This window comes from Pelecanus crispus, chromosome 3, assembly GCF_030463565.1.
Source record: "Pelecanus crispus isolate bPelCri1 chromosome 3, bPelCri1.pri, whole genome shotgun sequence".
Lineage (NCBI taxonomy): Eukaryota > Metazoa > Chordata > Aves > Pelecaniformes > Pelecanidae > Pelecanus > Pelecanus crispus.
The window spans coordinates 91,630,936-91,648,173 of NC_134645.1; the positions used below are offsets into that span (position 1 = coordinate 91,630,936).

The 17,238-nt window shown below is 37.9% G+C and overlaps 1 protein-coding gene across 1 annotated transcript in view; it reads right to left on the reverse strand.

Moving 5' to 3' along the window:
• Nucleotides 1-125: 125 nt before the first annotated feature.
• Nucleotides 126-17,238, reverse strand: part of ZNF292 (zinc finger protein 292) — a 55,543-nt gene continuing 38,430 nt past the window's right edge. The window contains exons 5-8 of the mRNA XM_075707309.1: nucleotides 14,366-14,568; nucleotides 11,374-11,510; nucleotides 9,988-10,129; nucleotides 126-8,265 (exon numbers count right to left, since the gene is read on the reverse strand). Of these exons, the coding sequence (XP_075563424.1) occupies nucleotides 1,078-8,265; nucleotides 9,988-10,129; nucleotides 11,374-11,510; nucleotides 14,366-14,568 (7,670 nt within the window). The 3' untranslated portion in view covers nucleotides 126-1,077. The remainder of the gene's footprint in view (nucleotides 8,266-9,987; nucleotides 10,130-11,373; nucleotides 11,511-14,365; nucleotides 14,569-17,238) is intronic.

The window sequence follows — 17,238 nt, forward strand, 5'->3', positions numbered from 1 at the left end:
AACTGGTATTATCAAAATAAACCATCTGTTTTATAAACCCACTATTTACAAAAACGGTTTCTGAAGTTTTTTTGTTTTGTTTTTTTAACAAAAATTAAACTATACACCAATCTAAGTTACAGAAACAAAAATAACCTTTATAAGATCACATGTATAAAACAAGAAATGAAATGTGATTTTATTTAAGGCAATACTGGGCTACTTCACAAATCACCACCTCAAATATATACACTGCTCCACACTACTAATTTTCTATCACATTCACAACGGATTCTTTAATACCAAATATTGTTTTAAATCTCCAATGTAGCAAACTATTTTTATTCACATTTCCATTTTTATTATGGAATCATAAATGCTTTGTATCCAATTAAAAGCAATGAAAAATGTAGCTATAAGAAAACTATTATATTTATGAGTTAACTACATATGAATATCATCCATAGATACTGGATGTTAAAATTTACAAAAATGAGAGTGTGTCAGTACGTTTAACCTATGAAATGTGATCTTATCCAGCTCCTCTCCTGTAAATAAATGCTTTATGCAAAATAAACTGGATATGGCAGACTTAGCTAGTTTTAGTTCAAAAGTTCTTAATTTAAAATGACTAAAGGACAGTTTTAAAAACTTGCTCACTTAGTTACAAATTAAAATTCCGAATATAAATGTGTCATTTAATAGTTTAGACTTACACACTGCTGGTGGCAGCAAATGATTTACAATAATAAATATATACAAAAAAAATGTATCTACAAATAAAGAGTACTGTTATACATGAGCAGTGACCTGGTGAAAGATACCAATCACAGACAACTCACAAAGATTTAGTTCATGGAAAGGACAATCTGATAGAAAGTTGAGGTTTTGATCAACTATTTACAAAACTGAAGCAATTACTCTGTTCTTCAAGTCCCATAGGGATAAAAACAAATAAGAAGTTTACATGACTTGTGTCATGTTTTTTGCTAGATTAAATCACTTCAAAATAAAAGAGCTCCACAGTTACTAGCATGCTTGATGGCTTCCTATTCAAAATAAATTTTATTACAGGTCATGGTTAAACACATTAGGTTTTCAGTATTTTGACTCCCCTTCCTCGGTACCCATAACAATTACTTTTGCAGGTGTAACCTCTGGATTATCCTCCCAACGTCCTTCGAGCTTTCTCAAACTGACGATAGGTTTCATTTCCTGAAGTTGCTTCAACACACGCTCAGTGCAGTCTTTAAGAGTCTTGTCTAAAACTATCTTTACATTATCACCGCACGGAAGCCGTGATGGGTTGGCAAATGGTACAAGGGTTTCAGTTTCAGAACACGACCAAGTGACATTATTACTTGCTACGGAGGTCTTCTCGTTGGATTTTCGCGAGTTTGAATGGGATCCTTTTTTGCTTCCGCTGCTATGGTAGTCTCTTTCAGTGTTTTTCTTTTGCTTAACAGCAGACTCTTCAAGGAACTTGAGGAATGACACTTCAAAACCCATTGGCTTAAACGAGCTCCAGTCGAAAGCTGCAGGTTGCTCTTCGGCCGTTTGAATAGCGACAGCAGTCTCTTCCTCCCTGTGCATGCTACTCACATCAACGGGTGGTACTTCCTCAGGTTTTTCGGCTCTCCTCCTCTTATTCTGAGATACATTTTTTTCTTTGTTTGCTCTTTTTAAGTTGTTTGATTTTTGCTTTTCTGAGGGGCAGGAGCTGGTCTCCTGCAAGTCACTATTTACACTGGAAGATATTTTTGCTTGATTTTCAGCACTTGAACAATCCTCGTTAATCAGTTTAGTAATGAATAGTTCTGTCAGTTCATCCACTTCATCCTTCTCACCTTTTTCAGTTTCCTTTTGCGGTAATGTAGATGTGCTTGAATCATTATTGCTCATTATCAAACTTGGTTCAGGCTCTTTCACATCACTCTTTTTATCAGTGTCCTCTTGCTCACAAGAGGCTTCCTTTACTTGTGAGACAGAGTGCTTTTTAGATACAATAAGAAGATTTCTGTGTTGGGAAGTAAATGCCTTGGACAGCTTGTGACATTTATAATGCCTTATTATGTTACTTTCACTTGTAACTACAGAGGAACATCCCTTTATCATACACGGATACTGAGTGATGAACCTGCTCGTACATTCTGATAAGGCATCATTTCTAGCCTTTATTGAATACACGTGCTTGCCACGTTTCAGTGAATAAGCCTTATTTTCTTGAACTTGCATTCCTTTTGCGTTTTTGTTTTCCACATTCACGCTTTTCTTTCGTTTTGTTTTCACTGACAGCCTGTTACCTTCTTTTCCCGATCTGTTTTTTAGTCCCCTCTGTTTGGACTTCAATGGTTTCTCCTGATTTGCTTTGCTCGAAATGTTTTCCTGACCTGGTGTCAGTCTCCTGGGTCTTATTAGATGATCTTTATGCTTGTCATTATGTTTGTTAAAAATATGCCTCAAGAGGTTAGACCTAGTAGCATAAATACGGTCACAGCCTTCACAGTCACACTTGAATACGCTGTCATCTTCTACTTTGTTTGGCCTTATCTTAATACCGTGATCTGCCTCAAGATGTACAATGTAGTTAAGATACGCTGTAAACGAAGACTTGCATTGAGACTGATCACAAGAAAACCTTCCCGCCTCTGGAGCCAATTTCATGTTTCCAATTTGCTCTGGGGTCATGTCATGAAGCTTCATATAATGTTGTATCAAGCTGGTAACTTCCTGGAAGATGCGAGAGCAGTCACTCACCTCACACCTGAACTCTCTGACGGCAGGTTTGGTTTCCACCTCATCGCGTTCCTCTTTGCCTGGGTCATTCTCCTCCTCCACTTCGGCAGAGAAGGCAGGGAGGTCAGATTTGTGCACAGCTTGGTAATGAAGGATTAGGTTTTGTTGTATTGTAAAAGCCGCGAAGCAGCCCTGATGGACGCATCGGTATGGTCTGTAAGGGCTGTATCTAGTGGGAAACTCCAGAGATTTTGTTACAGGCTTCCTACGTTTTCTCTCCTCTTTCTCCTTCCTGTACCTCCTAACCTTGCGTACTTTGGGTTGTGCCTGTGTACCACCAAAAGAGGCTGTGTTATGCTGCTCTGGTGGAACAGAAACCGCCTGGGGAGGTTTTTCCAGTCTTTCAGGAATATTATTTTCTGGTAGAAGTTTTTCCAAGACTTTTACAGGCTCTACAACTTCTTTTATCTGAGCTTCTTTGACCAATGGAGCTGCAGTTTTGTTTTCTATTATTAGTGTCTGCAAAGTTTTTATTTCAACAGGTCGTGGAGCTGTGTTTACTGTTTCATTTTGAGATCTTCTGCCATAAGGTCTTTTAATTTTTAATTTTACCATCTCCTCTGTTGTAAAATGATGTACAAGCTGACAATGTGCTCGGAGATTAGAGTTTCTTGTGAATGTTTTTGGACAGGTAGCTACAACACATTTGAAGGGGGCATACTTCAGTTGATGTTTCTTAATTTCTAGTATCATTTCTGCAGTGTACTGATGAACCTTGCCATAGTGTTTAAATAACGCGTCCTTTGTCATAGCACTGTAATTGCAGCCTGGATCCTGACATACAAAAGGCTTATTAACTTTATCACTAAACTGAATGTTACTTGCCTCTGAAGTTATCTGGACAAGGGGTTTATTTTCAGTTGATACAACAGGAACTGGTGGTGCTAGCGTATCTGCTGGAGGACACTGGGGAACAGTCTCAGAGACCTGAATGGGTGAATCATTTTCTAGTTTCAGTTTTTGCAAGCCCTCCAAGATTTCCAATATTTGAGTATCATCCTTTTGAGGTGTCTCAGACTGAGCAGAGCTACTCTTCGCAGCGGTGACATTCCCTGCGTGCACGGCAAACTGTGTGGGAGTGGGTAGTTTTACACTATGTGCAGAATTTCCCAAAGAAGCCTGTGCATTATTTACTTGCAAGTTCTGTCCTGAAGCAGCAACAGTATCCTGAATTTCAGTTTTCACCTCAAGTATCTGTGAATTCATAGCAGTTTTAATTATTTCCAGGGTTTTTTCAAAGTTCTGCATAACATTGTCTTCTGAAATCTGTTCCTCCGAATTTGCTTGCACACAAGAATTTACAGCCATCATTTGGGAATCGCCATTTTCAGTTTTTACTGTTAAAGGGGGTAATGTTGTATGAGCCTCAAGATTTGTTTTGAAGTTCTCTTTGATACTGGCCATGAGTAACTGATTGTCAACATTATTGAGTTTCTGTGTGAGATTTTCCACCACTGCTTGAGAGCCACAATTTGCCAGCAGGTTGGACTGAAAACCTTCTCCCTGTATTTGCACGTTTCCTTCAGTGCTTTTGGTTAGAAGTCCCATCGTTGTATTATTTACTGCTAGTTTCTGCGATGTATCAGGTGCAAGCAAGGGCGTAGTTGCTTTTCTCTTCCTCTTTGAAGCACTGGTTCCCTTCTTATTCAAGTTGCTTGATCCTGAATTCTTGGGACTACTTATAACTGAAACTCGAGAACTGTTCCCTGCAAAGTTTTGCGCTGCTGCAACAGTATTAGAAAACGAGCTAGGACATAAGCCATTTTCAATAGTCTTCAGCATTAAGTCCTCGGTTGCAAAAACAGGCAAACTCTTGCATTCGTTTATTGGAGGAATTTTGGCATTGAGGGTCCTGTTTTGGTCTGTTAGCAGGGTATTGGGGTTACAGACTGTCTGCAGCAGAGGGGACGTGGTTGAGTTGGGGAGAACAGCTGCATTTATCTGAGTCGTACCAGTGACACAGCTTGTTGTAACTACATGTGGAAGTACTTCTGTATTATCAAAGGTACTCGGAATGCCTGCAGTTTCCAAGGCTTGTTTTATAATTTGATTTCCTTCCTCATTCCCACTGGCATTAAAGTTAGTCACATTGGCTCGTGGAAACATAGTCTGCAGTAAGGCTGTGGAACGATTTTCAGCTGCAAGTAACTGGAGGAACGATGGATCTTTAAAGCACGTCTCTGGATTGAAGGCAGACTCCTGGGGTTGCTGCAAGTTTAATGAATTTGAGGAAATAATCATACTGGCAAGCAAAGACTGTCCATTAGCCTGCAGAGCTTCTGGAGAAATTTCTGATCCTTCAAGAGGCTTGCAGTAAGACCTCTTAGATAAGTGACCACCAAGTGATCTAGGATTAGTGAAAACTCTGAAACACCTGCTACAGATAAATTTGCCATCCCTAATTATCGCTGGCCACTTTGCCCGCTTGTTATGTTTTGGCTTCCTTTCTTTCCCATTTGGGCCCCGGCCACGATCTTTTTTCACCTTTTCTGAAGCTGGGTGTTGAGAACTAGTTTCACTGAAGTTATTTTCATTACTCAACTGTGAGGGAAATATTTGATCAACAGTTTCCTCTTTTGGGAAAGCAGAACTAGTGTTTCCTTCCAGTTGCGATGAAAAGTTATTTGTGTTATTTTCCAGTTGTGAAAAGACTGAATTTGGGGGATTCTCTGCTGACGAAGGAAAGGGAGACATTGGACCATTTTCTGCAGGCAAAGGAAGAAAAGGATCTGAACCGCCGTCAATATTCAGAGGCATAACTGTTTTTGCCAGATCATCCAGCTGGGAAGGTAAGCTTGCACCAGACAGATTTTCCATATGTGAACATAAAACACTCTCAGGCTCACTTTTAATACGAGTCGACAAACTTGGATTTATGACACTTTCCACTACAGGCAACATAGGATTGGCCAAATTTTCTAGGTGGGTTGGGAAAAGTGTACTTGAGACATGTTGCACTTGACCGGAACAGGTGGGATTCAAATTAGGTTTGTTCTGTGCAGTAAAAGCAGCACCACTGGGATTGCTCACTTGCGATGGCATAAGATATACAATCTTCCCATCGTTCGGCACATTTTGCAGATTGCTAGATTTTCGTGGTTTCTTATTTTTACGCTGCATTTTAAAAGCAGCATATTGGTCAGGATGTGCTGCCTTCATATGTTTGCCAATGCTCTGTGACGAGTTGTATGTTCGAGTACAACCTTCAACCTGACAATTAAATTTCTGAATTGGGGCTGCTGGTGACACAGCTGGAACTAAAGAGCTATTTATGTTAGGCTGTGAAGGAATAAATGTAATACTTTCTAAAGTTTTTAAAGGCAGGTTATATAGATTAGCTGCAGCCTTAATACTGTCTTCAATTTCAAGTTTGGAAATGGGTACACTGTTTCGGTATCCTGCCTGATTCTGCACACTGAATGGATTTACAACGCTCACTTGTCTTTCTAAGCTTTTTGATTCAAGGGCTTCTGGTTTTAGTGTGTCTGAGGTCACAGAAATACTTTGAATATTCTGAGTCTGACTGAGACAGTCGTCTTCCTTTCTCTCTTGGAAAACTGGAAGACAAGAGTCAACTGATGAGCACAGCTGCTGGGCTCCAGGTTTAGTAGTATCTACTTTACTGGCAGTAGCAGCCAATTTACCTCTTTTTACAAAGTTATCTCGGATCTTCTGGTTAACAGCAGGCACTTTAACACTGCTTGCTGGAATTGCCACTTCTGTCTTCACTGAACCTGTAGGGGACTGCTCCGAACCAGCATTAGGCAACGAATCGCTTTGCTGCAGTATACTTGCTGACGCGTTTATACTTTCATTCCCTACTGGTTCTGCTTTGATTTGATTCCAGACGACACTCTCTCCTTCGGTAAGACTACTTTGGTTGTCAGCCAGAGGAGATGTCAATTCCTCTTTAACGACGACTCCATCGGCATTTTCATTAGCTTCAGAAGGTTGACTAAGATCAGGCTGATTAGCCTGGCTTTCAGGCTGTTGCACTTTTTCATCAGGCTGCTTGTTGTGATCCTCAATGTGCTTTTCCAGTTCACTCTGGGAACGATATACCTTTCCGCAGCCTGTGACTTTGCAGGTATAGGTATTATAGTGTTGTGCTTCGTGATCATAGAGTAAATAGGCTTCGGAAAACACTCTGCCACATTTAGGAAACATACACTTTGCTCTGAAGACTTGATGCTCTTTCCTATGTGTCAGCAGCTCAGCGTAACTGTTAAAACCAGCCTTACATTTCATCTGTATGCAGATATAAGGCTTGCTGCCACAGTGCATTTGTAAATGATCGTTCAGGTGAGTAACACTTACGAAATGTCGTCTACAGTACTGGCAAATCACTTTTTTGCTTTGCATTTCAAGAAAACGTTTAGCTTCTTCATTATCTTTATGCCCCTTTGCATGCGCTATTAGATTTTTAAAATATTTAAAGCCTTTTTTACAAAATGTTACAGGGCAGGTGAATTCATTAACAGGTAGTGGCTTTTGAACTGGCACTATCTCTGGTATGTAAGGTTTATCTTTGTCATCGTTTTCATCATCTGAGCCATCATTATCATTAAACACAATGAAGTCTGTTGAATAGAGACTGTTCTTCTTAATGGGTCGCTGCTCCTGTTTGGATACAGAATCCGTTTTCTGATTCTCATTGGCAGTTGCTATTTTAGGAGGTCTTCCCAGTCTTCTCAGTGGTTTCATAGCAGCCAATCTCTCTTTGCTGGATTTTTTAACATGCAAAGTTACATGGGGAACAAAGTTTTCTTTAGAATTAAAATTTTGGGCACAAATAGGGCAACTGTAAATTCCATCTTTATAATGTTTTTGTGCATGCCTAACTATTCTATGACCTAGGAATTCTTTGTCGCATAAAACACAATACTGCATATAAGCTTGCCAGTTCCTAAATCTAGCTGATATGAACCCCCTCTCTCTGAGTTTTTTAATTTCTCTCTTTTTCTGCTTTTCATCTCTGATACCCTTAAGATGGCTTGTAGCTTCATCAAAAGTGCCAGCAAGCCCATTCACAGAAGTTTCTTTAGTCTCTTCTTGGCAATCCTCAACCTTCTCATAAACTTCACTATCGTTTAGTTCATCTATTGATGACACGATGGATGCCTCCTCTCCCATCAGTGCCAGACACTGACGCTTGAGAGTTTTCCAGTCCCAGAATTCTGGATCAAAAGGCCACTGAGTTTTCAGTACCAGTAAGAGCTCACAGCGCAAAGAATTTGGTATTGGAAGATTCTCTTCATCGTACTTCTGGTCAGGCTGATTATATAGCATTTCAACAGCATAATATGCATCCACAGTGGGTTCAAGAAGAAATTCACTCAGCTGACAAGCACGTTTAACCTCCAAATCGTCTGGAAGCAAGCAGGAGATAGTCTTGCAAATAGATATCTTGACGTCTGTATTTTCACTGGATTCCAAGCGCAATGCTTTCACACACAGTTCAATGCAGGTTGCAAGTCCAGCACCATCGATCTGTGAAGGAAGACTAATTTTAGTAAGTCAGCTTATGACAACCGTTTCTGCATTTGTAAATAGAAGATATCATTATTCAACCCTAAGTGTCAGAAAAAATGCACCTGGAGTTTATAATAATACTTTTTACTTTAAGAAACATAGTGGTTTGTCTTTAGATGCTATTCCTTAAGTTGCATAATTTGTCTTCGTGCTACTAAAAAACCCTGAAAGTTTGCATACAACTAAAACACAAATTAATTGTATGTTTTGTCTCGTTTGAGAGCTTTAGGGCTGTATGTTAGAGGTGTTCAGTTTATATTACGGGAATATTGAGCCTCTTCCATGAAATGAAGCCTGCCAGTTGTGTCACAGTTATTTGAGATGAGCTTCTATGGAGCATTAAGTTAACACTGGGTAGAATTCAAATGGTAAAATGTGCTACAGTAAGAGAAACACACAATCTTCAAAAACATCTATAATTTGGAAATCACTTAAGGTATAAGGGTTTATTTTTATTTTTGAAGATTATGCCACTTCAAAGTCAACTGACCTCAACTGAACACCTGGCTTTATTCCAACTGAAAGTAATAAGTATAGTTAAATGTTCCATCATTGAAGTGTTCCAAAGGTCACGTGGTCTTTTCTCATTTATACCCTCAGGCAATGTAAATTACATTTATGTCCACTTTACAGTCCCTTTATGCTGCCAAGGATGCAAAGAGAGGCCGTGGTATACATGAGAATAAAGTCCAGCAAATTTATGAATGCAGAAGTCTCCTACCCACATGGTCTCCAGTTTCTGCCATCAGTGAAATGATCCACAGCTCACTAGAGAAAAATCAGTGGCACAGAGCAGACAGAGCTCTTAATATCAGAAGCCCCTGCGGAAGTTAATTTTCCTCCCCCTCTCTAACTCCAATTTAGTTCAGAACTTTGGAAAAAATAATCTTTAAGAGTAGAAGCCCATGATTAGCCATACCAGAACACTCCAAAAGGAAAAAAAGAATTTTTATTCTTAGAATGAATATACTGAATTACAGAAATCTCCCAACCAAAAGCTTTCAGAAGAGGTCAATTTAGCTATAAACATTAAATAGTGCAACTATTGAGAGGAAACTAGGAAAGTTAGATAACAAGATCAGCTGAGATAGATGAACAGAGTTTTTAATACAACATTGGATCTAAGTCCACAAAAGGCAAGTATTTATCAAAACAAACTGCATTCTTAAGTGGGAATTCAAAAGGTAGGGGTTTTTTTGTTTGTTTGTTTTTAAAAAAACCTTCCTGTAATTTTCTTTTATATTAACATACAGCCTTCATTTCTTCTCCTCATAAGCTTTTCCTCTCAGTTTTCTGTAATATTTGAAATACAGAAAATAATGAAGAGGAATGTTAGGACCTGCTAACAGAAAATACCTCATTTAGAGGACATGGACAACAGTAGAGGTTATAACCTCACCTTTAGTTTTTCCTTCATCTCAGTTGTGGCATCCAGCTCTATTGTTTATCCCCCCATTTTTTTTTTTTTCCAAAGGAACAAACAAGTTTTAATGATTCAAAATGAATCAACTTATAGTTTGTCTGCAGAAGGAAGTTGCTATAGCGTTTCTTAAAACCAATTAGGATTGTCCCAAAGCCGATGCTACACAAAGAGACAAGATGTCTAAGCAGCCTTCATAAATATTCCTGATTACAGTTCCATTAAAAGTGCCAAAAATATTCTTTCGGGAGTATCCTTACCTCTGAATTAATTACTTTAATCAGGAAGAAAATGTGATAAACAGTCTTAGTTAACACAGAAAGTTGACGACATCTCTCTAGATACACTTGAATAGAAGGCTCTACCCTTTGCTGCAGTTTACTCCAGAAAAGAGTCAGTTCCCTAGAACAAGAGAACAATATTTCAGGGCCAGCAACGCAACCACTAATCTGAGCACAAGAAATGCAAGGTTGAGAACAGTTTCTATATTGTCTTCGGGAAAGGAAAAAATCTGAATTTATTCACACCTTATCACACACAGAAAAAAGCTTTTATTAATATACCCACAGTATTAGTATCTAATTTTCACAATTACTACAATGACTCAATTCCAGAAGGACAGATCAGAATAAAACCAGTGTTACCACAATTTATGCTACATAATTTACAGACTCATGGATGTGGCCTTGAAAGAAGGCTTGCAAAGTAGTTTACTCTTCACTCCACAGACTGGAATTTTACACTTCTGAATTCGTAGTAATTACTAACAGCTATAGGAGGATGGCTTTTCTCTGCTAGATACATTTTTCTTGAGCTGCTCTGCTTTAAGAGCAGAATCTAACTGCAATTTAGTAGAAATTAGCCCCCAAAGCCAAACAGCACTACTGGATCTACATTAACTCACTAGTTCATTCCTCCTCAGCTGCAAACAGCCAAGAGTATTTAGTACCTTGTGGAATGGTGTAACCCCCAAAACTTTAGCAGAATCTGTTAAAGCAAAATCCTGCATTAGCAGATGTTCTCCTGCTGCTGCTGCACATAAAAAGGAGGTACACAAAGCCAATTCTTCAGGAATTGTACAGGTTTGGAAGTACAACCAAACAGTTAGCAGTTGGAAATTCAGAGCCTAACAGCTCAAATATCTGCCAACGAAGACCAGTTATTTGTTCCCACATTAATGAAAGCAAACCCTAAACAATAAATATATTATTATTTTGGTTATAGTAGTAAAGAGCTCCTTTTCTAGAAGTTTGTTAGAGAAAAAAATACTGTGTTATGAAATAAGGACAGATGGGAACAGTATGTATGCTTTAAATGTTGACATAATGCTGACTAGCTGCCTGCAGATATTAAATTCCTTACTTCTACAGCGCAAGATTATTGTCAAGAAAAATTATTAACCAGCTACTTGTATTTGTAAATGCCTCATCATACATGCAGCCTTCAAATTCCTATAATGGAAGCTAATCTTGTCAAATACTTTTTTTTTTTTCCTTTTCTTTTTTAGCTTTCCAAGAGCCTTATCTCCTTCCTGCTTAGCTCAGATTTTATCAGCTAAAGAAAGTTAACTTATGATTTATGTATCAGCTCTGTCTTCCCAAAACTAATTTTTGTTCCACTAGACAGAAAACAATATTCAAACTCACCAGGCACAGTACATCTCTCCTTGCTGCAGCTGGCGAGACAAAAATGCTGCACATAAAATTAGAGCACTTTTTTCATCTCCATCAGATTCTAGGTTACAGATCATTTCTAGAGCATCTTTGCAATCTACTTCTGCAATCTAGAAGGGAGGAAAGGAAACAAGACCAAGACTAAGAAAGTGGTTTCATTTTCAGACATACAGTCATCCAAGCCTTTACAAAAAGACAGGAATTTAGAACTTAGTGAATATTTAACTCTATCAGATAGAGATAAGCTTGAAAGCAAATCAGTGTGTTTCTAGATAGTGTGTCAAAACTGATTAATAAAACAGTTTTTCTAGTGGTGCAAAGTGAATATAAACTTATTTCTCAGACATAAGATTTTTTCGTATCTACTCTCCCAGTCACTTAAACATTTTAACATATATATATGAATAATTAATGTTTTATTACATACATATGATAATTGTAATAAGCAGATTTGTAACTGTAAATTGCAGCCTAACACAAAGATTATTACCTGAAATTCTAACCCAGTCTACTAGTCACTGATGTTACTACTGCTTTAATAGCTGGGCAATTAATGAATCCGACGTTTTACATGAATATTCCAGTATTTTTTAAAAAAATCAAAGATAAAAAGAAAAGATAAGCTGTACAGTAAGAAGGTGGTCAACTGAATGCTCTTCTAGAAGAACATTACAGTCTCTGAAATGTAACTTATTTGTTCAAGCAACTATGGAAACAGTTTTGTAGCAAAACAAAGGAAAAGCCACAGTCACCTGGTAGTACTAGACAGCTGTATCAGTACTGAATCAGCACACTTGTTATAACAACTACTGTCTAATTTGATTCTTCAGCAGACTGGTTCAATTACATCAATTAGCGCATCTGGCAGGACATGCTGGTATTTATTCTTTGACACTGGCAGTTGAAGAATAACTTAAGCATTGCAACAGCACTGTTGGAAGTCTCTCTTGAGAAATCACAAGACCACCCAAAGCAAGAACCAGAAGTGCCCACCCAAACACCCAGCTAGTTTGGTACTTTGGATAAGGTGGCAGCACAGCTTGGTTGGGCACAATGGTATCCAGCTATTGGCCCAGCAATCAAACTACAATATTGAAGACTACAGCAACTTTTTTTTCTGCTAAATTGACACTTTGTAAATACACTAACAACCCTTCACTGAACGTCATTTGAAGTTTAATAACCTCAAAGTCACCTTCTAAAGAAAACTGCATTTCTCAAGACCTCAGAGAGGATGGATTAACATAACTGTAATACCAATTTAGACTGAAGGTCTACTTTGCTCAGCGCCCCATCTCAGATAGGGACCATCAGTTAAAAGCTTAGGGAAGAATATGGGAAAATGAACTTACAATAAAGGGAACTTTTTTCGGAAATGTTTTTCCATCCCCTCAGAGTTCCTAAGGGACCCAGCTTCCAGCAATGGTCTGTACAGGTACAGCCATCAAGTCTGGCAGTCTAACATTTCACATACTGCAGATTTGAATTCTTCACACTATTGAAGCAAACTGTTAGACTAATCCAAGCTGAAAACAAGCTCAAATGCTACTTTTCTGCATATTCTGAATGGATATCAAAATTACCACTAAAGAGTGAGCTGCACTTCTTTACAGTTTACCTTTTTTCCCCCCCTCTGTTTTGTTACTGCTCTCACACCACGAAACAATTATGCTTCTCAGTTCAGAAGTCCACCTTGACATGTTAAGAGCGTATCTGCCTTCTCTCGGTAACACGTGAACTTTGCAGAGTGGTTAGTAATACCGCAAATCATGCTGCAGCTGAAGCTGCAAAGCTAAGCAACTTAAGCAATCCAAGGTTTGGAAGTATCTGAATTAGGTTCTCTGTGACAACCCAGTCTGAACTTATCTGTATGTTACGGCACGCTAAGAAACAAGGCTACCCCACTCCTTTTGTCCACAGGTTTCACGGTTCATTCACTGACCAAGCCCATTCTGCTTTGGGAGCGCGGTGGGGCTGAGTAATGAAGGAAGCATGTTTGCAGGGCCACAAATTCCAAGTTCCATTAAGAGTCTTCAGCAAACAAACACAAGATTGCACATCCCTGTCACAGCTCTTCCTGAGCCTGTTCTGGCACAGCCTACAGCAGCCAGAGCTGGGAGCGTAAGACCAATCCAATCCTACTGATCATTGGAAGAACATGCCCAGTAAGAAGCTGTCATCTTAGAATTCAGTCTGTATCTAGGGTAGGAAACTTTTCCAACTCTAATCACTGCATAGTTTTCAACCCTTTAAGATCAATTTAAACACGCTTAATACTTATTATTAACATAAAAAGATGACAGAGACAAAAAGACAGCAGAGAGATGCAGACAGTCAAAAACCCTGACAATTGCAGTTATTTTCCTTTAAGAAGGGCAAAAGCTCAGATAAAACTTTGGGGTGGGGTGAGAAATGAAGATGTTGCCTGAAAGAATGCAGAAGAGCAAAGCTGTCAGCTCTTCTTTGACTTTTGCATTTAAATGAGAAGGATTTTATATTTCAAACCAGATCAAATATCTGGTTTTACCTTCAATTTCACCCAGGCATTTGGGTCAGAAAAGGTTACATTTATTCTCTGAACTGAAAGTAGCATCTAAAGGGCTCAATTCTATGTACTAGGTACTACACAAAAAGCTATAGTTAAAATAGTAAGGGTGGGAAAACCATTATCTTCACCTTACTAATAAGATCCAAGGCAGAGTTTTAAAATACTTCAAGCAAAATCAAAGTTGTGGCAGAGCCAGAAAATTCCTACTAGCGACCTAATATTACACTTCCAGAAGTGTTTCAACTGAGTCCAGTCAGTTTAAGTGTGACTTAAATGAAAAGAAAAACCGAAATACCAAAAATATTTTAGATCGTATTTTAAAAGAAAAACCTCTTCTACAGAAAAACAACCTATGATTAGTGACTTTATTATCATTAAAGAAATAAGTCTTAAAGAAGTTCTTCACTTTTTACTTACTTCTTCCATTAGCTTTTCATTTGGTGATCCTGAACAAAGACAGACCAAGTAGGTTTGCTTGAAATTGCCTTTTGCACTGATTTCTGGATGGTCAGAGCACAGTTTTGCCAGGGCAGTAGCTTGCGTTAATTGCTTTGTTTTCATTAGGTGCTTAATACGCATATCCAGCAGGACAGGGCCTTCAAACACTAAAAATTCATTCACTTCAAAGAAAAACAAGCCAAAATATTACATACGCATTTCACAGCAGGTTACAGAGTTAACAGTTGGCATTTACTCATTCACAGTTAACCCCTAAAATTTATACTAATCAAAAAAGGTACAAAAGGTACAAAGCATTGATGAGAAAAAGCATCTTTGAGAACTGTACTTGTTTATTATAAGGATTCCCTGCTACAGGAGACCTTTTATCTACCTGCAGGTTTTAATTCATTCTAGTTTCTTGGCAAAATAGCTGCACACAAAACAGATTTAGAAAGCATATGAATATTAAAATATTTAGATACCATTTAATTATAGTTCTACAGTAAGACAAATAACACAAACCCACTTCTCTCACATCCTTCTTTATGTGTTTGTGCTATGCCTTTGCTAATAGTTGCCTTTTAAAGACCTTGCTACAGAAGGATAAATGTGACAAGTGTAGAAGCATCTGAAGTTCTTTGTATCGGTGTTGAATATTTTGTATTACACATCCATACAATGCAGTCAAACTCCTTTAAAAGTTTTTCAGTCAAGGAAGTTCACCACAAAAAAGAGGCTTGTCGTGTATGCACTTGACTGTGTATAGTTTAAAACTCAAAGACACAGGAATGGCTGTATTTTATTCAACTATATTCTGTAGATATGCTGCTACCAGAGTTAAAACTCTACACTAAGAACCCGACTCTAAGTGCTTCAGTGGAAGGCATAAGAATCCTACAAAAAAGGGGAGCACAGGGTAATGTTCCTACTCTTACATATACATCTCAGGTCTCAATCAGATCTTCAAGATCAAAATTACTTCAGGTTTAGTACCACCTCCAAAATATTTAGTTATTAGAACTAGACAGACACCGAGACAATCGATTTTGTTTAATCCTTTTGACATCAACCCCTCCCCGAGACAACTGTTTCCACAAGCTAGTTACATACTGCATGAAAAATCTTTTTGGTTTTCAATTACCCACATCTTAATTTCATGACACATTCCCTCATCTTTTAAAACCAACAGAATTTTCTACTGTTTTTTATTTCTATTCTTTCCTGAAAAACAGCAGATTCATGATGTTCTTTCGATGTTAGGCTAAAATCTTCATCTTTTCTAAATGACATTTTTTCCAGCCTTTGAGTATTTTCATCATCCCTTCCTGAAACCTTCTGGGCATTTGCTGTGCTCACTTTCTGACACATCTTGGTAGAAACATTCATTATATTGCTCTTAATTTACTCGCCTTGAGTTTCACTTGAATCATGTTTCCCATTCACCTAATTTATATTTTCTTGACTTTCAAAGTCCTGTGCGGTCTTGATGAAATAATTAATTTCAGCATCTGCAAAATTAATTACTTCTCTCATATTTGGAGTGTTAGTATACCAAACATGAGGTTTACTGAAAGAAAAAAGATCATCTAATTTTATTCTCTGCTTCCTCCCATCCTAGTTAGTTTTTGATTCATGACTGTCTTTCATTCTATCTCATGATTTCTCCTTTTTCTAGCTGCTTATACAGGATATTAGTAAAAGCCCATCTTGCAATCGAAATTAGGTCAACTGTTTTCTTTTTTATCAGTTTAGTGCACAGAATTTTAGGGCAGAAAATACTGCCTTTTGCAGAAATCAGGCCTGTTAGACCCCATCATTATCTTTCATGCATTTTCAGATTTATGGTTGAATTATCATTTCAAGCAACTTGTTAGTTATTTGTTCAGGATCTGTGTGCACTATTACAAATGATCAGTGATGGCTCACTGATGCATAAGAATATTCAGTCAAATACAAGTTCTTTCTTCCTCTCTCCATGTCAGTGAAGATGAGACCAGGTTTTTATTCACGTAGGAACAAAGGAAAACCAGAGTGCACTAACAGACAATTGGTAGATGGTAACCATTTTTGTGTTTATTAGAGGCCATTTGCCTTTCAAGCAGCAGAATAAATGTTCCTTTCATGTCATTACCAATGTCTTATAAAAAACGTTCATACTCCTGTCAACCCACAAATGACCCAGTGATTAATTACATTCAATAGTTTTAGCCTTGCTCTTCCTCCTACCAGGTACCAGTAATCCTTTCGCCCACAGTGCTTACTCCCAGCTAGTCTGCCTGGAATAACACTGGAACATTTTACCTTATTTCTGTAAGAAGATACAGGAAGACCTTAGACTTTAAGCTATATTGGTAACCCAAGACATTTCACTGTGATTTATTATTATTATGACTGCATTTAATATTTTAGGGACTGTGTTCTATCTGCTAGTTCTCAGTAATCCCCTTCCTTTAGTGTTTACTGCTTCAGCCAGCCTACCTTGCATAAGCATCAGAGCATTTTCTGATATTTTTCTCAACAAGATATAGGAAGACCTCAGGGTTAAAGCTACATATTAGCTCTTAAGCCTTTATTCTAATCCAAGTGATTATAATCATTACAGTTAACATTTGAAAGCTCATTCAAAACAAGTTTTAATTATATTTATTTAATAACTGAACTATGTACGACATTTTGAGACACAAAATGGTGCTGAGGTTGCAGGAGCAAGTCTATGGTAGGGAAGAGTCTAAGATCTGTGTGGTGGGGTTTTTTTTGGTTTTTTTTTTTTTTTAACATTTTATAAACACATTTTATAGTGTTGTGTCTATTTCAAAAGTTATTGTAGACAAATTGTGAGTTTAGCTTAA